Source organism: Ursus maritimus, unplaced genomic scaffold, assembly GCF_017311325.1.
Source record: "Ursus maritimus isolate PB19 unplaced genomic scaffold, ASM1731132v1 scaffold_3, whole genome shotgun sequence".
Taxonomy (NCBI): domain Eukaryota; kingdom Metazoa; phylum Chordata; class Mammalia; order Carnivora; family Ursidae; genus Ursus; species Ursus maritimus.
In genome coordinates, this window is record NW_024425563.1 from 5,282,287 (window position 1) to 5,305,290 (window position 23,004).

The 23,004-nt window shown below is 42.2% G+C and overlaps 1 protein-coding gene across 1 annotated transcript in view; it reads left to right on the plus strand.

Moving 5' to 3' along the window:
- Positions 1-23,004, plus strand: part of KMT2C (lysine methyltransferase 2C) — a 271,020-nt gene that overhangs the window by 238,290 nt on the left and 9,726 nt on the right. The window contains exons 41-53 of the mRNA XM_040643770.1: positions 148-211; positions 2,121-2,353; positions 5,070-6,758; positions 11,015-11,227; positions 13,549-13,690; positions 13,839-13,986; positions 15,454-15,632; positions 15,804-15,940; positions 16,795-17,044; positions 18,196-18,335; positions 18,712-18,819; positions 20,448-21,567; positions 22,668-22,804. Coding sequence (XP_040499704.1) covers positions 148-211; positions 2,121-2,353; positions 5,070-6,758; positions 11,015-11,227; positions 13,549-13,690; positions 13,839-13,986; positions 15,454-15,632; positions 15,804-15,940; positions 16,795-17,044; positions 18,196-18,335; positions 18,712-18,819; positions 20,448-21,567; positions 22,668-22,804 — 4,560 coding nt within the window. The remainder of the gene's footprint in view (positions 1-147; positions 212-2,120; positions 2,354-5,069; positions 6,759-11,014; positions 11,228-13,548; positions 13,691-13,838; positions 13,987-15,453; positions 15,633-15,803; positions 15,941-16,794; positions 17,045-18,195; positions 18,336-18,711; positions 18,820-20,447; positions 21,568-22,667; positions 22,805-23,004) is intronic.

The window sequence follows — 23,004 nt, forward strand, 5'->3', positions numbered from 1 at the left end:
TTTAAAGATGTCTTAGGAAATTAAGGGGGTTTTTCCTTCCATTTCTTTTTCTTTCTTTTTTTTTTTATATCTTTAAAAAATTTTTTAATTTCTCCCCCTTTAACTGAAATGTGGAATAAACCTATTTGTAAATTTTACTTATTTTAGGATGGCAGTATAACACATCAGATTTCTAGGCCTAATCCTCCAAATTTTGGTCCAGGCTTTGTCAGTAAGTATAAATCTAATAAGTTATGTGTTCTCTGGGGATTGCTTGTTTGCGCTATATTTGTGTTCTTCTAAAAAAAAATTGGAGTTAGTGTAGATGTGTTACTTTAAGTCGAAGTGCCCTCATCTTTTATGGAGCATCACTGCCCTATTAGACATCTGTTCCTGAAGGCATGTATTTTCATTGCTCTTTTTCTCTGTGCATGAAGAATTCTAGTTAGAGGTCAATATTTTAATACAGAAAAACCATCTTCCCCATTCTCTTCAATATTGTTCTTGCTGTTTTTATGTATAGATTGGGCACTTTACAATCTGTAGAATTAAACCACTTCTTGTTCTAATGACTGTCTGCCTAAGTGACAAGGAAACTAAATGGGAACAACAAAGGGAATATGCTTAGAAATAAGTTGGGTTAGCAGCATGGTGTGAAGGTCAAGGATGGAGGATGCCATGGAATCCTGTCTAGTTATCTTCAGGGGTCCCAAGGTGGTTCAGGATAGTATTTAAAGTTCTCCCCAAACTGAACCTTTCTGAAATCTTCAGACTGTTTAGCTAACTTTTTTTTCACCATTATTTTTCATTTTGCTCACCTCTGCTCTCCTGGTTCCAGAAACCAGAAAGGCTTTCCTTGCGGTAGGTCTCATTCTACCAGAAGCAGAACTTCTGAAATCTTGTGAAAAAGCCTGTTCTTGAAAAATGCCCTTCAAATTTAGTAGACTAGATTTCAAGTTCATACATGTACTGGAACTTCTGGGTTTAGGAACAAACCCAAAGTCTGACCTTTTGGAATTAACCCCTGCATTTAATCATAATTATAATTTGAGTACATATTTGCATTAAAAACAAGTATACTATATAACCAACTGGCTTTTTCTGGCTTTATTGTGCCCATTGGCTTTGGTTGGATTCTTATTGTATGACAATATTCTGTTATCATTGATGTAATTTTTCAGCTAATGTCCTTCTTGGAATTGTATTTATTCATTTCTTTGTCTTAATAGTGAGTCAAAAAGGTATATTTTGAATTTTACTACCATAAGATGATTTTTTTTGTTTTTTGTTTTTTGTTTTTGGGATTTGGCATCAGTGACGTAAAGTGCCCTTAAAGAATAAAGAAGGAATATTGGTACAAAATGAAGAGATATAACTATTTGGGGAGATACTTATGACAGTCATAAAAGTAGAAAAGATTTTACATGGTTAATAATTTTTCCATATCTTTGCTTATTTATAGAAATATAAACTACAAAATTCATAAAAGTTACTGATGTTTTTAACTTACGGATTTCCTTTATAAAACGTAGACTGCATTTTGGTCCGTTCTAAAAGAGTTTAGGTTCCCTTCCTCAAAGTTAAGGATATTTTTTCACTATTAAAAAATAGGAAAAATCTTACCAACTTAGGAAAATCAGCATGGGAAATGATACCTGATCCATGCTCTGGTACCTTAGTAGTATACCTACCTTTGTTTCTTCAAAACAAAACATTTCCAAAAATGTCTTTTAAAAAACCCAAAATATTTACATTCTGTAAAGTTGAATTAATACAATACACATATAACCTAATAGATGCCTTGGAATGTGGGTTAGAGAATTTCATAATTCAGTAGTGAAAAGCATTCCATTAGATAAAAGTCTTCTGTTTTTCAAAGATTGGATTTGTAGTATTTCTAAGTATGAAGTTAACGTGTGTACTAAGAACCTGCATTTTTTTGGTTTCCTCAAATAAATATTTTTCTAAAGTCTCCTATTTGATAGTTACATTGTGGTCTAATATTTAGTATTATGTTTTCATGACACCTATTACAAGGTCATGGTGAAACTGCATTTCCTAACAAAATGGATTTGTATAACTTTTACATTATTGGATCCTTTAGAAAATTAACACAGATGAATTTTTCATTTTTTCCTTAGATGATTCACAGCGTAAACAGTATGAAGAATGGCTTCAGGAGACCCAACAGCTTCTTCAGATGCAGCAGAAATATCTTGAAGAACAAATTGGTGCACACAGAAAATCTAAGAAGGCCCTTTCAGCAAAACAACGTACTGCCAAGAAAGCTGGGCGTGAATTTCCAGAAGAGGATGCAGAACAACTCAAGCATGTTACTGAACAGCAAAGCATGGTTCAGAAACAGCTAGAACAGGTAATTTGAAGCAATCTGGTTATCCTTTTTCATGTGGGATGTTTTTATTATTATTTCTTCTCAATATTTTGGTTTTAAAATACATTGGGATATCTTATTTAAAAGATGCATTCCTGAAAAATGAAATCATTTTTTTAAGATTTTATTTATTTATTAGAGAGAGAGAGTGCATGAACACAAATGGGGTGGGAGGGAATGGTAGAGGAAGAGGGAGAAGCAAACTCCCCACTGATCAGGGAGCTCAGCAGTGGGCTTGATTGCAGGACCCCGAGATCACGACCTGAGCCGAAGGCAGCAGACACTTAACCCTCTGAACCACCCAGTCACCCCACATGAAACCATTTTGCTATTAACCTTCCATTATAAGCCAGAAGTTTTTCAAAATGCTCATACTGAAATAACAATTATACTTAAGTAAAATTTAAATTTTTGTTTAAAGTAAAACATTAGTAGTGTTCAAAATGGGTTAAGAGTCTACTCCTAGTTATTATCGAAGTGAATTAAAAACTTAGGTTCGCATAAAAACTTGTGTACAGATATTTGTAGCAGCTCTACTCATACAGTCACCAAAAACTGGGAACATGAAGGTAGCCTTCAGTGATGAATAGTTGGACAAATTGTGGTATGTCCATACACTGAAATAGTAATAAACAAGCACAAGCTGCTGATACAGAGAACAGCCTGGATGGATCTCAGGAGCCTTTTTCTGAGTGAAAGAAGCTAATCCCTTACATAACATTCTTGAAATGACAAAATTACAAGAATGGACAATGGTTAGTGGTTGCCAGGGCTTAGGGATGGGGGAAGGAGGTTTTGACTATAAAGGGGTGGCATGAGGACATTTTTTGGGGTGATAGAACTCTTACGAATCTTAACTGTGGTGCTGACTACGCTAATCTCTATGTGCGTTGAAGCTCACAGAATTGTACACCCAAAAACGTCAGTTTTACTTTTAACAATTTTAGTTTTTTAAAGAAAATTGAAAAGTAATCCAGATGGTAATAGTAGGAAAGGAGGGGTCCAGAGTAGATTGACTTAATAAAACTTGGAGTCTGGCAAACACGTTCACATATGTCGTCTTACTTAACCTTCTCTACAACTTTCTGAAGGAGCTAGTATTGCCACCATTTACACAACAAGACTCTCTTGAGTCATCACAGAGGTAGGTGACATGTTGGCTCCTAGCTGATTATCGGGGTAGGGATTTTTTGGTTCAGGTGTCTCATCTCCAAGCTGTAGCTACCACAGTAAGGTGCCAACAGTAAGGTGGTTGTAATGTAATCCCTATTGTTTAAGACTAGGACAGTTCTGAAATGAGAGAGTTCTTCTCTCTAAATTTACTCTGTGGGTCCATGTTTGTTGCAAGTAAAATTCTTTTAATGATAGGTATTTCTTATAAATTAATTTTAGCACTTTTATTGCCTTCTGGTGTCTTTCTATAAATTCCTTATGATGAGGGCCTGGCTTTTGCATATCCATGAATCAAATCCTATGTAGAAGCTAATACTGTACTTGGAAAATGGAACACATCATCTGTTACTGTATAGTTGCCAACAATCCAGTGTAATCTCATTAAGATAAGCAACTGATAACATGTTTAAAAGTGTTTTAAAATGTCATGGGAAAGGCATGGATGACCCCCTTTCTGTATTGCTAATACTGTTCTAGGTACTCTTTGTGTACTCCTCCTGCTTCACCAGTCACATGGTAATTCCTCAGTTCCAGCCAGGCACCTGGTCAGGAAAGAAGAAAATTAGATAGTTCTGCAGCCACTGGAGACCCACCAAAACCATTATGTGCAGAGAGCTTGCCAGTCTGTCTGAGAAACTAAAGAAAATAAGTTGAAAAACAATGAGAACTGCTGGGCTTGGTGTGCTAGTGTAGTGTGCATATAAAGTTGGGTGGTTACAGAGGACACGTGCAGCACCGGGCCTCGCTTCCTGCCCTTCCCGAGCAAGTGCATCTCGAGGACGGGGGTTGCATCGTTACTGAGATTGGTCCGTAGCACCTGGTACATCGTGGCATAAGGGTTTTTGGAATGAATTAACGGACACAAGTCAGTCATTATATTAGGAGCAGATTAGGAACTATTTAAAATACTACCTCAGAGTTTCGGATGTTTTTTAGAAATTAGAATTTGATTATGTGATCCCTTAAATCCGAAGAGTTTCATCAATCTAGTTGTTTTAACCTGGGGGCAGAGTGGTGTACCTGCTAGTATTTCATCTTGTTTTAATATCTTCTGTGATTTTTGTATACTTAAGCAATGAGATCTTAACTTGTTTAAGTGGTTCAAGTTTGAGTTAAATCTTGGTTATTCTAACCGTGTGTATTAATGTAAGTTCTCAGGCAGGTCAGTTCGCTGACCTGTTTATTGTTTTATCTTACTTTTTGATGTGTCACTTAAATAGTTTATGACTTTTGTGGTAAGGCTTTTAAAATATGTATTTCAGAAAAATGTATTTCGAATTTGTTTTTGGTTTATGTAAAGAAATTTTACAAATGACTTTAGGAAAATGCTATTCTTAAAAAGATTGGCAGTCTTTAGTTAGTGCTTATTGATCCAATTTTTGTGATTTTTGCCACTGCCTAAGCAAAATACTTTTGCCTCTGTAAAATCTGCCTTATATATAACCCCCACTGTAATCATCAGCCAGTGATGTAGTTCGATACCTGCAGTATAAATAGATGAGTAAGCCTAACTTTATGATTCCAGATCCGTAAGCAACAGAAAGAGCATGCCGAGCTGATTGAAGATTACCGGATCAAGCAGCAGCAGCAGCAGCAGCAGTGTGCAATGGCCCCGCCTACCGTAATGCCAGGTGTCCAGCCCCAGCCACCCCTAGTTCCAGGTGCCACCCCACCTGCCATGAGCCAGCCCAGCTTCCCCATGGTGCCACAGCAGCTGCAGCACCAGCAGCACACAGCAGTCATTTCAGGGCACACCAGCCCTGCTAGAATGCCTAGTTTACCTGGGTGGCAGCCTACCAGTGCTCCTGCCCACCTCCCCCTCAATCCTGCTAGGATTCAGCCTCCTGTTGCCCAGTTACCAATAAGAACTTGCACACCAGCACCAGGGACGGTGTCCAGTGCAAATCCACAGAGTGGACCACCACCACGGGTGGAATTTGATGACAATAACCCCTTCAGTGAAAGTTTCCAGGAACGGGAACGAAAGGAACGTTTACGAGAACAGCAGGAAAGACAACGAATCCAGCTCATGCAAGAGGTAGACAGACAGAGAGCTCTGCAGCAGGGGGTGGGGATGCAGCCGCATGGCCCGCTGCGCTCCCAGATTCCGTTCTACAGTTCTGACCTGCCTTGTGACTTCCCCCAGCCTCCCAGGCCCCTTCCGCAGTCTCCACAGCACCAACAGCAAATGGGGCAGGGCTCACAGCAGCAGACTATACAACAGGGATCTATTAATTCCCCTCCTACCCAGACTTTCATGCAAACCAATGAGCGAAGGCAGATAGGACCTCCCTCCTTTGTTCCTGATTCACCATCAATTCCTGGTGGAAGCCCAAATTTCCATTCTGTCAAGCAGGTACATGGAGGTCTTTCTGGGGCCAGCTTCCAGCAGTCCCCAGTGAGGCCTCCTTTTACACCTGCTTTACCTGCGGCACCTGCAGTAGCTACTAGCAGTCTCCCTTGTGGCCAAGACCCTGCAGCAACCCATGGACAAGGTTATCCAGGATCAGCCCAGTCCCTCATCCAGCTGTATTCTGACATAATCCCAGAAGAAAAAGGGAAAAAGAAAAGAACAAGAAAGAAGAAGAAAGATGAGGATGTGGAATCCACCAGGGCGCCGTCCACCCCCCACTCAGATATAACTGCTCCACCGACCCCAAGTATCTCAGAAACTACCTCCACGCCTACAGTGAACACACCCGGCGAGGTTCCTCCCCAAGCCGAACCTGAGTCAGCGGAGCCCGTCTGCCCATCAACTCCCAACACGGCAGCCGGCCAGCTGTGTCCAGAGTTGGAAAACAAGCTGCCCCACAGTGATTTATCACAGGGAACTCCAAATCCACAGCCTTCTGCAAACCTGGAGGCAGATAAGCTCTCCATGGAAACCCCTGCCGCCGCCGAAGAGGTCAAACTAGAGGCAGCTGAGCCGCAGCGGTGCCCACGCCAAGATGGGCCTGAACTGGAGGGGCAGACGGGGAGCAGGGCCGAAGAAAGAGCTGTGGCTGGTCCTGTCCCCTCGGGGCAGAGTCCTCCCCAGGCGTCTGGGGCCCCTGCTGCCAAGGGAGATTCGGGCAATGAACTTCTGAAGCATCTGCTGAAAAATAAAAAATCATCTTCCCTTTTAAGTCAAAAACCTGAAGGCAGCTTTTGTTCAGAAGACGACTGTACAAAGGATAACAAACTCGTTGAGAGGCAGAACCCAGTCGAAGGATTGGTAAGTGTGCTCCCTGAAAACGACAACTTCCTTGTCTCCCCTTTGTTTTAAGTTACAGTTACAGATTAGTGCCAACCACGATATTAATTTCAACAAGGACAACTTTTTTTAAAGGACAAATTTTAATGTTATTTCTACCTCTGAGGAGCCCATGTTTTGACTCACACACCCATAAACCATATTAAGTAATAATTTGTTTACTTTTTCTTCAAAAATCAAAGACATGTACTAATACATTTCATATGTAACACATGCCTGTCAGCTGATTATTACCACATTGAGCTGATCTAACTGAAGCAAAGAGTGAATGTCTGTGTATCTTTATTGCAAATAAGTATGCAGTTTCCATTAATCTCTTTGAAATACAGAAGATAGCTCCTGTACCCGTTAATTCTGTGGGGACTCTCAGGGGTAACCCATGTTGGGAATCCATTGCGTTCCAATGTATTAATACCTGATTTAATACAAATGGAATCTTACACTATTTTACCTTTAAGTTACTATTTTATCTTTATGGTTTCCTGTGTCTCAATATTCTGCCCTCAAAACATTGAGTTTGCTTTTTTTTTTTTTTTTTTTTTTTTGGTATAAAGAGGTTCTTTGTAAATATACCTTTACAAGATTCCATCCCCTGTGTTTCAGTGAACTTCCTTGAGATATTTCCCAAACTGGGGTTTCTGGGTTGTAAGAGTTGGTCTGCTTGAATGTTCTTGCTTCCTTATCTTTCAGAAGCTGCAGTACCATTACTGGTGTATTCATTAAGCTTTCGCTGTAGTGCTTCTCAGTTGGGATTTTACAGTTTTCATTTTTTAATTGAGTGGGGGTGAAGTGGTGTATTTTGTTCAGATTTTCAATTTTAAGGTTTGTTAATGAAGCCGTTCTTTCAGCAAGTGTTGTCTTACTCTTTGTTTTCTCCTATTTGTGTGTTGGACCATTTTGTAGAGATTGAGTACTGGCTTGATAGATTCAGGTAACTTTTGTAAACTTTAGCAGTAATATTTTTTTAGTCCTATTTGTCACCACCAAATATGCCCAGTCTCTAACCACTCTCTCCACTGCGTCTGTGTCCCTAGGAATACTGAACTACTTGGCAATCCTCTGAAGGTCTTTCTGATTTCACCTTGCCACGTGTGGCCATATGCTGCTGATTCTGCCTGTTGCTCTCCTTTCTTTTTTTACATCTGGCCAATGTCTTCTTTTCTTTTAAAATTCAGTTCTAGAATCATCTTCCCTAGACCTCTCTCAGCTCAGCCGTTCTCAGATGTGTCGGTGCCCATATGCTCACATAGCAGTTTTTATAATACCACTTGATTAGCTTCTTGAAGGGCATAGCCTGCTTCTTGAACACCTTTGTATTCTCAGTACTTAATACAGTATTAGCACATAAGAAGTACTCAGTGTATGGAATTGAAGCTAAGTCTTAATACTGATGATTGCATTATATAGAGAGGATATTATGATAGGAAAAGGAATGAGATCATATATATATATATATATATATATTATATATATATATATGTGTGTGTGTGTGTGTTTGGACTGTGCCACATATTCTCATATCCATTTAGGAGGGTGGCAAGGGGTCAGGTGCCTTATTACCAGGGGTAATGATGCCTTACCATATTCCAGGTGTAGGTATCCTATGCTGAGCATTTGCCCGAGATATCATTTAGTCATATGGCAGGAACACTTATTATCCCCAGTTTACAAGTGATGAAATCCCATTTACTTTCTAGCCACACTCCAGGCAAAATTACTGTGGCAGTAGTTGGATAGACCAGGTTTTCCTCCTTGGTGAGTCTGTTTCTTTACACGTAAGTTGGGGTTAGGAAAAGAGCATCTTTCCGGTTGCTGTGCAGTGAGTGGTAGAGCCTTCTTGGAAAGATTATGAGGTTACTACTCAGCCTGAATTAAGTTCATGTGTCATCACTTACCGGGATGATGGTCTGGGTGGGTTCGGCCCTTTCTGTACCTTGATTTCCTCATCTACACAGCAGGAGTAATACTATTCCCTATTATGTAGGGTTTCTGCAATCTTTAAGAGTTTAAAACACATTCTACTGGTAATGTCTGGAAAAGGTGCATACCTTTGACCTTATAATTACGTATTGAGGAATCTGGCATAAGGAATATAAAATTCTAAAATATGCAAAGATGTAACTACATGAATAACTAATGTCTTGTCTACTAATAAAAAATGAGAGAATTTAAGAGAAAGAAAATAAGTTTAGCGCAGTAGTTATTGATTAAATTATTATTTCTATAAAGCTATATCTGAATGAGATTTTTTATTTTTTTGCAACCTCTAAAATTTATGCTATATATGAATGTTTAATGTCATGGGAAACAATCTCAAGCCACTAAAATAAAAGAATACAAAGTGTGTCTATTGTGTTTTAACACAATATATGTAGGCGTAGGTAAAAGACTGAACACAGATACACTAAAATGTTAACTTTTTATCTCAGATATTTGGATAATTTTTAACCTTTGTGCTCTCCAATAATTAGAAGTATTCTTTGAAATGCAGTAATACCTGCTTTTTTGGGTAATTGTGAGGATTTGAGATAATGTCTGCAAAGCACTTAAAGTGCTTGACTCAAACATACTTAATAAGGAACTACATTATTAATCTCTTATAAGCCAATAAGAAATTCTTAGGTCCTTGCTACTCCAGGTGCAGCCTTGGGGATCAGTAGCATTGAGCTTACGTGGGAACTTTTTAAGAAACACAGAATGTTATTCTCCAGCACAGACTTACCAATCAGAATGTGTTTTTTAATAAGATCCCACATGATTCATATGCATATGAATATGGAGACGCACACAGTTCTAGGCCTGTGGTTCTCAAAACTTTAATAGATTAGAATCACCTAAGGGGCTTGTTGAAACACAGGGCGCTGGGCCTCACTCCTAGAGTTTCTGATCTCAGTAAGTCTGGAGTGGAGCCAGGGAGTGTGCGTCTCTAACCAGCCCCACCTAAGTGGTGCTTCTTTTGCCGCTCCAGGCACTACTTTTTGAGAACCATTGATCTCGCCCTGTGGTGGGTAGTTTGAGCCTGCTTAGATCTTTTACCCTTTCTTTTTTGAGCTTAGAATGGTTTTTACATTTTCAGATGGTTGAAAAAAACGTAAAGAAGAGTAATATTTCACATCATGTGAACATTATATGAAATTCTAGTTCAGTGTCCATGAACTTAAAAAGTTTTATTGGACCACAGCCACACTTGTTCATTGATGAATGCCCTGTGGCTGCTTTGGCAGTACCAGGGCAGAGTTGAGTAGTTACGATAGGTACTGTATGGACTGCAGAGCCTGAAATACTACTATTTGGCTTTTTACAGAAAAATGTTGCCACGCATGCTTCAAGCCATTTAGAATAAAACTGGAAACTATAATCTTCAAACCCTCAAAGATTCAGTCCCGAATACATCAAAATAAGTCTAGCAACTGTAGTTACCTGTCTAGCAAAGTGTAACTGTAAAGTTTAGAAATAATGGCCCCTAAAAAAAATGCCCATATTTTTAGGTATTGATAGCAGTACCTTTAAGAACCTCTTCAAGGACTGGTTTATTCTCACTTCTTCTTAGCCACTAAGTAAAAAGAAAGGTTTTTGTTGTTTTTTTTAAAAGGGTTTATTTGCTAGCATATACGTAGGCCCTTTCATTGCTTTTAAGTATAGAGCAGTTGTTACTCAGTCACATCTGTGATCATGAGCTAATTTGGATGACCAGTGCTGTTTGTTTTTATTGATCTGAGGCTAGCTGTTCCTCTCACTGAAGGTGCATGGGCTGTGGAACTTACCTGTTGTTTCTGCAGTCCTTGTATTTCACCCTTCCCTAAGGGGAACACAGAATAACTCCCCAAGACTGTGGTGCAGGGGCTGTTACGGCCATCTGGCTTAGAGCACGCCTTCCTCCACAGCCTCCAGAGAGCAGGGCCGCGGAGCTCTGGTCTACACTGGCACCCGCGTGCTCCTGCCTGAGGAGCAATGCTTGCTCTGAGAGGGAAAGTAGCCACACTTAAGAATTCTGCTCTTTCCACAAGCTTTGCAGCTGAACAATTTTTGTACTTGAGAATAATGTTTGAAAAGGGGATGATATTTCAGAAAACAGACCATTTGAGGCCACTGCCTTTCCTCAACTTTTAGTACCCCTGTTAGGAATATGTGTCATAGGCTGGAACTGGATTAGCATGAACTGCAAAATCCAGCATGTGAATAGTTCACTTATCTCTTAACCTTTCCAATTGTATTAGCAAACTTTGGGGGCTCAAATGCAAGGTGTTTTTGGATGTGGCAACAACCAATTGCCAAAAACAGATGGAGGAAGTGAAACCAAGAAACCTCGAAGCAAACGGGCTCAGAGGACAGGGGAGAAGGCTGCGCCTCGCTCCAAGAAAAGGAAGAAGGATGAAGAGGAGAAACAAGCTGTGTACTCCACCACCGACACCTTTACCCACCTGAAGCAGGTGAGTCGCTCGGAGCAGCTCCTTTAGAAAGTCAAGTGAGGCATCAGATGCTTTTTCAACCCTGTTAAGCGGAAATTTTCTCTTTATCACCATATTTCCTAATTTAAGTAGTTACAAGGATAAATGATGTCTCAACAAGGAGTCTAGTAGATTTCCTAATTGCAAGCAGAACTGCGCCATATCCTATTGGCACCTGAAAATGGCAGTAAGATAGCTGGAATTAGATGGTCAAGGTTTACTTGTGTTCAGAAGGAGCAGCCTCAGCACCAAGAAAAACTGTCCGTGTTACTTGTGACTCTGGATGCAAGGAAATGCAGCTGCTGGTCTCCCCGCAGTAAACTCTATTCTTACAGCTTTGTAGTTGTTACGGAAGGTGGGAGACAGCCACTAAGAGTGCCACTGGGGGTACCTGGCCTCCCTTCACACCCCGATTCTTGCTGAGCAAAGATAAGGAACGTGTTTTCTTGTTAGATGCCTGGCAGCGTCCCTTTAAGACAGATAAGAATAAAGCTCATTTTTAAATATATCTCAGAGATTCTGTGGTCTCTCTCACTTATTCTAGCATTTTGATAACTTGAGATTTTTAAGTCTTGTTTTTCTCAAGCCTTATTGGACTAAGTTGCCTTTGGTCTTAGAAAAGTTGCGAAACGCTCTGTTTTGTTGACCGTGTACATTACTCTTCAATGTGTTTTTTAATAGCAGCTCTCTCTGCTCCCTCTAATGGAACCAATCATTGGAGTGAACTTTGCGCACTTTCTTCCTTATGGCAGTGGCCAATTTAATAGTGGGAGCCGACTTCTAGGAACTTTTGGCAGTGCTACCCTTGAAGGGGTTTCGGATTACTATTCTCAGTTGATCTACAAGGTATGTTTCTTCGTCAAGGTCTTACCTTGCTTCCTCTTTGGATACCATATCAGAATTGGTAGAGCTTGTCTTGTTTTTCCATCTAATCTTCCAAGTTTCATTTAAACTTTATTAGTTCAGCTAAAAGGTTGAAATTTCACTGGATGAAGAGTTTCTAACATAAACATTTGTAATTTTTTATAGGTAAGAATACAAGTAGTGAAGAACATCCATTATGTATTTCCATGGTAGAGAAAATACCTGTTTTCCTATGATCTTTATTAACTCTTAAAAATGAATCCAAATACATAGTAAATAGAATAAAAAATGTAGTTAGTAATTTTCCCCGAAAAATGAAATGAAAAAAATTGAAAAATGTATATTGTCTAATGATTTAGGTACTAATTACAACTAGACATTAATTCTTAAACTAAAATACCAAGCTAATTCAAATTTATCTTTTGGTGTTATTATTTTAGCTGTGTTTTATAATAGCCTCATTAGACATTCTTTACTTCACATCTGACTTATGTAAAATGATCTTTTTGCAAAAATATTGGAGAGTATCATCAGTTTTCTGGAGGGCTTCTCTTCTTACTTTAGTATTAAAGTCATTCTCTTGTGATGCTCCATTGATTATCATTGTCGGCTTTTCTCTTCAGTTAGAACCTGTCCTCACTCTTGTAAATGCCTTCTCTTCTGATGCAAGCTGTTCTCCAACACAACTTCATTACCTTCATGAAATCCCAGATCTTTGCCAGATTTGTAATTTCACCTTGCACTTGGTTCTCATGGTATTATTGGTAGATTCCAACAATCCCTGAGAGACTGATCAATCAACAAATGACAAATTGATGACACATGCTAAGCAGAGAGAAATGTGTGGAGGGGACTCCCATTGTTAATGATGTGGCCATTCCAGTGTTACTGCTATGACTTTGCTTCTTATAGAGGTTTTGGGCAATCTAGATTCTAATATTGAGGATATGAGTTGTAATTATAGGATTAGAGCCACACATTGTCAATTTTTTTTTATGTTGTTGTTGTTGGGGTTTTTTTTTAATAGAACGGGGGCATATCTTAATGAGAACTGAATAATGGAATTTTTGAGAACTTTTTGTAATTTATTGGTTGAATTTTAAAGCTGTCTTTCACTGGCTATAACAATGAAATTTGGAAAGAGATGTGCAAAATAGAATAATGTAACTTTGCTTCTTAATTTCAAGTACTCAAGCTGGGCCGAGTAAGCAAATGGCTGATTTGTCCATACAAGCATGAGTATTTCTTCCACCAAAAACCTCCTGGCCTTGTACATTTATTTTCCTTCTTGGTGTGTGCATTTAGGAATGAAGATGCATCTTGATGACATTTCTGTAGCCTTGCTTCCATGTGCTAAAAATTCACAGAACTAAGTTTTAGCAAGGTCATGGCATATTTGCTCTGTAGCATATAATTTAAAATTTTTTGGTCTCCTGCAGCAGAATAATTTAAGTAATCCTCCAACACCCCCTGCCTCTCTTCCTCCTACACCACCTCCTATGGCTTGTCAGAAGATGGCAAATGGTTTTGCGACAACTGAAGAACTTGCTGGAAGAGCCGGCGCATTAATGAGCCATGAAGGTATGATGATACTCCTCCAAGTCGTGCACCTTTGAAGAGTATGCCTTTGCCAGCTGTGTATGGTGAAGAGGCTATCAATTTGTGACATTCTCCCCATGTATCTGTTTTGATTAAATATATTTTTGGTTCTGTGTTTTCGCTTTTCCAGTTACCAAAAGTCTAGGACCGAAACCATTTCAGCTGCCATTCAGACCCCAGGATGACTTGTTAGCCAGAGCTGTTGCTCAAGGCCCCAAGACAGTTGATGTCCCAGCTTCACTGCCAACACCACCTCATAATAATCAGGAAGAATTAAGGTAGGGGTTCTTTTTTCTCACATTTTTAAAGTTATTATTTAGTTAGCTCACATATTTTTTTAAAAAATATGTATGTATTTAGCAGAATGTCTATAGGGATAGTGTGTAAAAACATTTAAGGGGTGAAAATTTGGTGAAGTTTTCTTTAGGACTTAGTTTGCAAAACATTCTTACTATAAAATTAGTTTGTACATTTTAAAATTCTTCGGTGGTATAGGAAGTTCAACAAATAAGTGGACATTAAGGCAATGAGAGTCTCTATGCAAAATATTTCAAGGATCATCACTCACTGATGTTTGCAGATGTCTAAAATAAAAGAGCAGCAGTTACAGATACCGGAGAATGCTTTTGGGGAAGAGAATTTAAGGACTGTCCCGTCCAGAGTTTTGTACTTCTTTGTGTCAGCTCTTTCAACCCAAGATTCTGACTGGGGAGTAGAAGATTACTACTTCCCTTAGTAGATAACCACAACCCACCTAGTTAGATCTAGGAAAGGTTCTTATGTACTTCATCAGACGATTCTCTCTTTCTTGGATAATCAGAGACATCATTTAGGTTAAGTCCCTTACTTTGCTAACGGGAAAACTATGGACCAAAAAGGAGAAGTTACTCGTCCAGATTTAGAATCCAGGTCTCCTTGCTCTCTTCTGCATCTTAACTGCTAGAAATCAGGAGCAGCTGTGGGAGGCAGCCTCCTAGGTGTGCATGTGTGGTGCCCTAAGGGTAGGGACCCACTCCACTCCCGGATTTCACGGGGACTCCCTCTGGAAGCCACTCTTGGTCTCCTCATAATGCTGCTGCTCATTTTGTCTCCATATCACAGTGCCTCCTTTGTGGGGGGAGAGTGGGAGATCCCAGGTTTGGGGGTATTCTGCACCACTAGCTTGAGACTGCACTTGCCCTCTGATCTCAGTCACCCTAGTTAACCTCTAGTTTCTTGGGCTAGACCATTCTCTTCTTCTTTTCACCGTACTTGATCAATTAGGAAAGATAAAGGCCTGTGAAGCCCTAATGACCAAGTTTTCCCCACGTTGCCGCTACGAGCAGCCCCACAGCGGGCTCTGCGGTTGTGCGTGTGGGGGTGTGCAAGATGGCTCTTTCCTTTTCTGGCTGCAGACTGTTCCCATCGTCTCGGGGATCTGGAATTTGGCAGAGGTGTGAGTATCCATCCTTTCTCTGCTGGATTGTAATCTGAACGGCTTCTTTCTTTGGCAGGTCTTTAAACTTTGATGCTGAAGTTTAGTCAGGAGGAAACCTACTGTTTAAACTGCTTAAGAGTTGAATGTGTTTCTTAGGTCTTTTTCTGAGAAATTTCTTTTTTGGCCTTGAACCTGTTCATTGGCTTCTTATGTCATTGCCATTGTCCAAGGGAACCTCCTAGTCCCACTTGTAGACAGGGCTGGGTTGGTGCAGGAAGCCCCCGCTGGTGGATTTGCACATGTTGACGTGTTATGTTTGTTCTCTCAGGATACAGGATCATGGTGGTGATCGGGACACTCCTGACAGTTTTGTTCCCTCATCCTCTCCTGAGAGTGTAGTTGGGATGGAAGTGAGCAGATACCCGGATTTGTCCTTGGTCAAAGAGGAGCCTCCGGAGCCTGTGCCGTCCCCCATCATTCCGATTCTTCCCAGCAGTGCTGGGAAAGGTAGGGAGAGTACTCAGCTGATAGATTTCTCCTGACAGTATGCCAGTTTACTAATGTTGATATTTTGAAAAGCCATTAACACTCAATCCATCTTTCCTTCCTCCCTTCTCCCCCTCTTCCCTTCCTTCTTTCCGTCTCTCCCTCCTTATTCCTTTCTCTCCCCTATTTAAGGTTTGGAATCTCGAAGGAATGACATCAAAACTGAGCCAGGCACTTTATTTTTCACACCACCTTTTGGTTCATCCCCGAATGGTCCCCGATCGGGTCTTATATCTGTGGCAATTACCCTGCATCCTACAGCTGCTGAGGTAAAGATGAAATAGCTTTTTAACATTATAAACCGTGTCCCTGTTCTTAAGGGGGTGTCAGGTGGCTTAGAGCAAGCCGTGTACAGCAGGGTCACGGCAGACAGAAGTCACAGTCAGAGCTAGGACGAACAGTCAGATGTCTGGGCTGCTTCTGAGCCCTGGAATAAGCATCCCAGGAATCTCAGCTGTAGCCGGGGCAAAATGAAGTTAGTATTCTCATGTTTCTATTAAAGGCTGTGTCCTTTAGAGAAAAACCTTTCGATAACTACACATAGAAAAGCCATGAAAAAGAACTTTGTCGACCCTACAAGTTTTACAGAAGCATTGTAAATGTTCAGGTCTGCTCATACCAAGCACTAATAAATTGCTGAGAATTTTTTTCTGTCTTGATTCTATGAGGATATTGGCAACTGTACTGATGGTCCAATGATAGGACATTTTGGCCGTCAATATAACTTAGCCCTGGTGTGACAGCATTCTCGTGGGCTGTTGCAGACCTGCCCAGAGCTGGACAGAGTCTACTCACAGGAAGTTTCTGCCCAGCTGTGAAACCTGATTAAGTTTAGCTCCCTCCTTGTGGCGGTTTCCTGTAGCTAGAATACTTTCACGCTCATGCAAATACTTAACGTTACTTGGGATCCCTGTATGAGGATTTCTGTTAGGAAAGCTGGATGGGGATCCTGGTCCATTAAAATGATTTTTTTCCCCGGAGACTGTGAAGTCTAAGTGAACGTGGTTGGATTTGCTTGCATTGTCCATGTCCTGCAGATGACAGTCCCCTGAAGGACGCAGTGTGCTTCTGTGGCTCACTGTCGCCTTCGGGGGTTAACACAGTGTTCACATTTTTGTTCTAGAACATTAGCAGTGTGGTGGCTGCATTTTCCGACCTTCTCCATGTCCGAATTCCTAACAGCTATGAGGTTAGTAATGCTCCAGATGTTCCATCCATGGGTTTGGTCAGTAGCCACCGAGTAAACCCAGGTTTGGAGTGTCGACAGCATTTGTTTCTTCGCGGGCCGCCGCCAGGACCTGCAAACCCTCCCAGACTAGCCAGCTCCTACCGGCTGAAGCAGCCTGATGTGCCGTTCCCTCCAGCCAGCAATGGTGAGCTAGTTCACGTTTCCTTACCCTCAAACTCATTCTCCATTTACAAGTTAAGCTTATTCTCTTTAAAATCCCACTTTAGTTTTGAACAAGTGACAGTGTGTTGGTGTAGTCCTGGGTCACTGAACCTTCTGTGCTCTGTCTTCTGCGGTGTGATGTGACGTTAGTGGTTGGGGTGTCACCCAGGAAGTAGTAGAGCGCCAGCTCTCTGTGCAGGCTGTTGACCCTCCCGTGGATTTTGTTCCTGCATCTCCTAAGGGCCCGCCACCCTGACTGCCCTTCTTCCAGGTGCACACGCGGCTGGCAGCTGTGCTTGGGTTCCCTCATCCTTCTGTGCCTTGCACCCCCATTTCCATCTCGTTGGGCCTGTGCACTGTCTCCACCGGCCCTGCTCTTCCCAGGGATGCGCTGGCACCTTCGTATCGAGGGCAGGGCCGCCTCCTCCTCCCCTCTGCCTCTGCCCACCCCTTTGCCCCGTTCCCTCACAGTCCTGTTTCGGTCCCTCCCCTGCTCTCAGGACCTGGCAGCTCCTCACTTCTCGTCCGTGAACACTTACGGAGAGCTGCCTGTGCTGGGTTTTTGAGCTCGGCCTCCAGCTGCTCCTGCCTTACTCATTTTTCTCTGTTCTCCTTTCTGCCCCCACGTCCTGCATGGCTGATATGCTCCAAATGTGCCTTGAATTTTCTGACCACGTTTTTATCTTGGCCCCGGGACTCTCCTCAGCCCTCTGCGACTTTCCAAATCACTGAACTTACTTAAGACTCTTGTACACGTACCTCTTCGTCTTTCATAAAACATTTTTTATCATTTTAACCCTCAAACGAAAGTAGTATCCCCCACCCCACTCTCTTTGCACTGAGGGTGAATATTAGCATCATGGTGGATTGGTTTTCTCTTGTGCTCCTCGCGTACAAGCATTGTTTCCCCAGCTGCTTGAGAATAGGTGTGTCCCTCTTATGTATACTCCAGGGCCATGCATGTAATAGATGCCCTGTCACCACTGCTTAGAAGGTAAGATTTTTATTAGTAAAGAATAATACCAGGTAAGTTCAGTGCGCCATGTTCTAAGTTTTTTTAGTGCAGTTTCACACCTTGTACTACGTTGTGTTACTGGTTTATTTGAATCACTAACGGAAGTCTTCTGCATTTAGGTCTTTCGGGGTATAAGGATTCTGGCCGTGGTATCGCAGAAAGCGCAGCTCTCCGACCGCAGTGGTGCTGCCACTGCAAAGTCGTTATCCTTGGAAGCGGCGTGCGCAGGTCCTCCAGAGATCCGGCGTTTGTGAACAAGGTACTTTGGGATTCGGACGCTGGATGCTTTGCTCCTGGGTCAGGAAGAGGCCCCTTACGGTGGCTCCACGGGACACAGGTTCCAGGAAGTAGCCTCAGCATATATTTGACACGTTTAGCTTAAAACCAAACAGTGACAGCAGACTGGTAAACTGAATATTATGCCTAAATAGAGTGAAATATGGATAATAAAGTTTAATTTTGTACATTTATTTTCTCTTTGGCTAAATTATATGCTAACTATTGGCAGGGAGTTACTTTCTTACTTTTAAGATAGCTACTTTCACTTTTAACATAGCATAAAACCAACAATAGGTAGATCTTGTTTTTATGAAATTTTGACTTGAGATCCCCACACCTTTCTCTTTGCTTTTCAGGATTCCCGAGAAAGCTCCCATAGAGCGGAGAAGGACATCGTCTTTTGTAGTAATAACTGCTTCGTTCTTTATGCCTCAGCCACACAAGCAAAAAACTCAGAAAGCAAGGTAAGACGAGGGTAGTCTCAGCAGTGTCTAGTGAGTGGCTTCTGTGATTTTGGGTTATGTCGATGGATAGAACAGGTTCCTAGCACCGTGTGTGCAGGATATCTCAGCCGATGCTACGCGGGCTGAGAAAGGGCAGCCTGTGCTGCTATGTCAGATAAATTCAGCCTATTTGACGAGAGGGGGGTAGACTTGAATTATATCTTAAAAGTTCAGAATTGAGTAAAACACTCATACTAATAACATCTTTAATTTTACTTAAATAATTACAAATATCTTAATTTAATTACAACAGTAAGACTTGCAACTTTTATTGATCTTACCCTGATGGGAAAACCTGCTCACAAACACGTTGTAAGTCTACTCCTCTATTTTGGGGAGAAAGCATTTTGTTCGTGTCATGGTGGAGATGGCCTGCTGTACTTGATTCTGTGTGATGTAAGTGTATCTAATGTGTGGTTGATACAGAGAAACATTTTTAACCATTTGTGTTGAAGGAAGGCTTCCCGTGCCGTGATGCCGCCAGTCATTCCTCCCTGCAGGTCACTGCTCTGCTGTCTGTTCTGGGAGAATGTTCTGGAGACTCTTATTTTTAAATAGGCAGTAGTCTCCAGTATAATGAAATCAAGCTATGTGCCAAAAAGGTTTAGACTTTAAATTAAAATATGTCGGGGCGCCTGGGTGGCTCAGGCAATTAAGCGTTTGCCTTCTGCTCAGGTCATGATCTCAGGGTCCTGGGATGGAGCCCCCACATCAGGCTGCCTGCTCAGCGGCGAGTCTGCTTCTCCCTCTCCGTCTCCCTCTGCTCCTCTCCCCTGCTTATGCTCTCTCAAAATAAATAAATAAAATCTTTTAAAAAATTAATATGTCAACTTCTATAAGAGGAGAAATTGCTTTTTTACCAGATAATTTTAAAATTTGGTGCGCAGTTCCTGCCTGCTCCTGGATTTATGTGAGGTGTGTCTTCTCAGATACCTGGTTGGGGGGGGGGGCGGTGTGAGAACAGGGGAACCTGTGGGTACCCAGACAGAAAGTCCTGGGGCTTGTCTCTGAGCTCACCTCTTCCAGCAGCTGGATCAGAGCTGGGCAGCCTCAGGGAACAGTTACGTATAATGTATCTTGATAGGGGACCACTGCCTCTTCTTTCTTCACATTTATGCCAATTAATTCAGCCTAAAACAAACAGACATGAATTTCAGAGAGTGGGGATAAGCTCAGAGAAGATTATGTTCTGAAGTTCTTATTTGGTCTAACAAAAATCAGTGTTCCGTTGTACAAATTAAACTAGCTAGCTCCTCTCTTCAGCATTGATTTTTCTGGCTTCATTATGGTTAGAGAGGAGTGTCCAAGAAGGTTTAGGAGCAGAACATTCTCCAGAGATACAGCCTTGTGGAGAAGGCCTGGGGCGGGACTCCCGACACGGCCTGGCTATCGTCAGCCCGAGGGTGTTTGTCAGCACTGTCAGTGTTCGGTGTCTGCCTCTGCTGTGTGTGACCCCTCATGCTCACCCTGGAGACGCTTTTCCTGTCCCCCACCCCGACCCGGGGCACAGGCCCGGTGACACCCTGCTGCTTGGCTTCCTGCTCTGGGACGAACTGCTCTTCTTACTCCCGTTCCCTTCTGTTGTGCAGGAATCCGCCCCTCTGTTGCCACAGTCGCCTGTGAAAGAGACGCCTTCCAAAGCATTTCATCAGTACAGTAACAACATCTCCACTCTGGATGTGCACTGCCTCCCGCAGCTCCAGGAAGAAGCTTCTCCCCCGGCATCACCCCCCATCACTTTCCCTCCGGCGTTTGAAGCAGCCAAAGTAGAGGCAAAGCCAGACGAGCTCAAAGTAACAGTCAAGTTAAAGCCTCGGCTCAGGACTGTCCACGGTGGGTTTGAAGACTGTAGGCCGATCAATAAAAAGTGGAGAGGGATGAAGTGGAAGAAGTGGAGCATTCACATCGTAATCCCCAAGGGGAGCTTCAAACCCCCTTGTGAGGACGAAATAGATGAGTTTCTGAAGAAATTGGGCACTTCCCTTAAACCTGACCCTGTGCCCAAAGACTACCGGAAGTGTTGCTTTTGTCACGAGGAGGGGGACGGACTGACGGACGGACCCGCGAGGCTGCTCAACCTTGACTTAGACCTGTGGGTCCACTTGAACTGTGCGCTGTGGTCCACAGAGGTCTATGAGACCCAGGCCGGAGCCCTGATAAACGTGGAGCTGGCGCTGAGGCGGGGCCTGCAGATGAAGTGTGTCTTCTGCCACAAGATGGGCGCCACCAGCGGATGTCACCGATTTCGGTGCACCAACATTTATCACTTTACTTGCGCCATTAAAGCACAATGCATGTTTTTTAAGGATAAAACTATGCTTTGTCCCATGCACAAACCAAAGGGAATTCATGAGCAGGAGTTAAGTTACTTCGCGGTCTTCAGACGGGTCTACGTTCAACGCGATGAGGTGCGACAGATCGCGAGCATCGTGCAGCGCGGGGAACGCGACCACACCTTCCGTGTTGGAAGCCTCATCTTCCATACGATCGGTCAGCTGCTTCCACAACAGATGCAGGCGTTCCATTCTCCTAAAGCGCTCTTCCCTGTCGGCTACGAAGCCAGCCGCTTGTACTGGAGCACACGCTACGCCAACAGGCGCTGTCGCTACCTGTGCTCCATTGAGGAGAAAGACGGGCGCCCCGTGTTCGTGATCCGAATTGTGGAGCAAGGCCATGAGGATCTTGTCCTGAGTGATTCCTCTCCTAAAGGTAAGATCCACATTCGGATGCCCTGCAGAGCCGGTTACTGAATGTTTATGTCTGTGTTTCCTTGTTTTCTCTCATTTGTTTCCTATTTTATGAAAACAGACATGGGTTTTTCATTTACAAACACAACTCTTAGCTTCTTTGTGTTACCGTACCTGCGGTCTCTGCTGTGCCGTCTTGGCACTTGCTGGACTTCCTGGAAATCAGACTGTGTACCTGAGCACAGGTGATAAAGCCATTTGCAGATAAGTACTGCCTGTTGTTTGCATTGGGGACCCTCCTGATGTCAGAAGACAGGAACCGTATTTACAGCATACTGTATATGTTGTCTTTAAAGAGGATTACCAGGTATTAAACAAATTTGGAGCTAGAAATTGGGACACTTAATTTTGACTGTAGGCTGTCATTTTATTGATGCACAAAGTACCGTGGAATTGCTTTTTTTAAAGTCTAGCTGTTTTTTTAAAAAAATATGAGGGGCGCCTGGGTGGCACAGCGGTTGGGCGTCTGCCTTCAGCTCAGGGCGTGATCCCGGCGTTATGGGATCGAGCCCCACATCAGGCTCTTCCGCTATGAGCCTGCTTCTTCCTCTCCCACTCCCCCTGCTTGTGTTCCCTCTCTCGCTGGCTGTCTCTATCTCTGTCGAATAAATAAATAAAATCTTAAAATCAATGGAAATATCAATTTCATATTTTAATTTAAATCTGAGAGGAAAGAAACATACTTCTAGATACTGCTAATTGGACTAATTAGTTAAAAATGTAAAGTTATGTGCCTAGTATGAAAATGAATTAAGTTCTTATATGAATTTGTTACTTAATTAAACTTTCTTTTCCACTTTCACTGTTTAATTTCCTTAATGTAACACATTCTTTTCCCCAAAATTTCATAAAGTCTTCAAAATAAACTGCCATTTGATAAGCAGGTAATAGCAGGCTTGTTTTAGGTCACCACCTCCAGGGCTTTACTTGGAAACTGGTAAGTCTTCAAGTGGTTGGTCCATCTTTTATTTTGCTGTTTTATACTGCATCCTGTTTTCCTCTCTGTTTAGCAGAGAGCAAGTTTGTTCTAAATTGTTTTGTTTTTGTATTGGCCATATGTAGGTGTTTGGGATAAAATTTTGGAGCCCGTGGCATGTGTGAGAAAACAGTCTGAAATGCTCCAGCTTTTTCCAGCGTATCTAAAGGGAGAAGACCTGTTTGGGCTCACAGTGTCTGCAGTGGCACGGATCGCGGAGTCAGTGAGTGCCTCGGGCCACATGTGGTATCGGGATCGCCTTGGCGGTTGCACGTAGCGGTCCCCAGTGTGACTGTTTTGACATGGGCTGTAATAGGATCCTCTGAGGTAGCGTTTTGCTCTCTTCGTGTGTCTCAAGGCATCTGTGATTCGTCGGGACACCTCAGTAAACGTTAACGTTCCCTCAGCGAGGTGGTTCTCTTC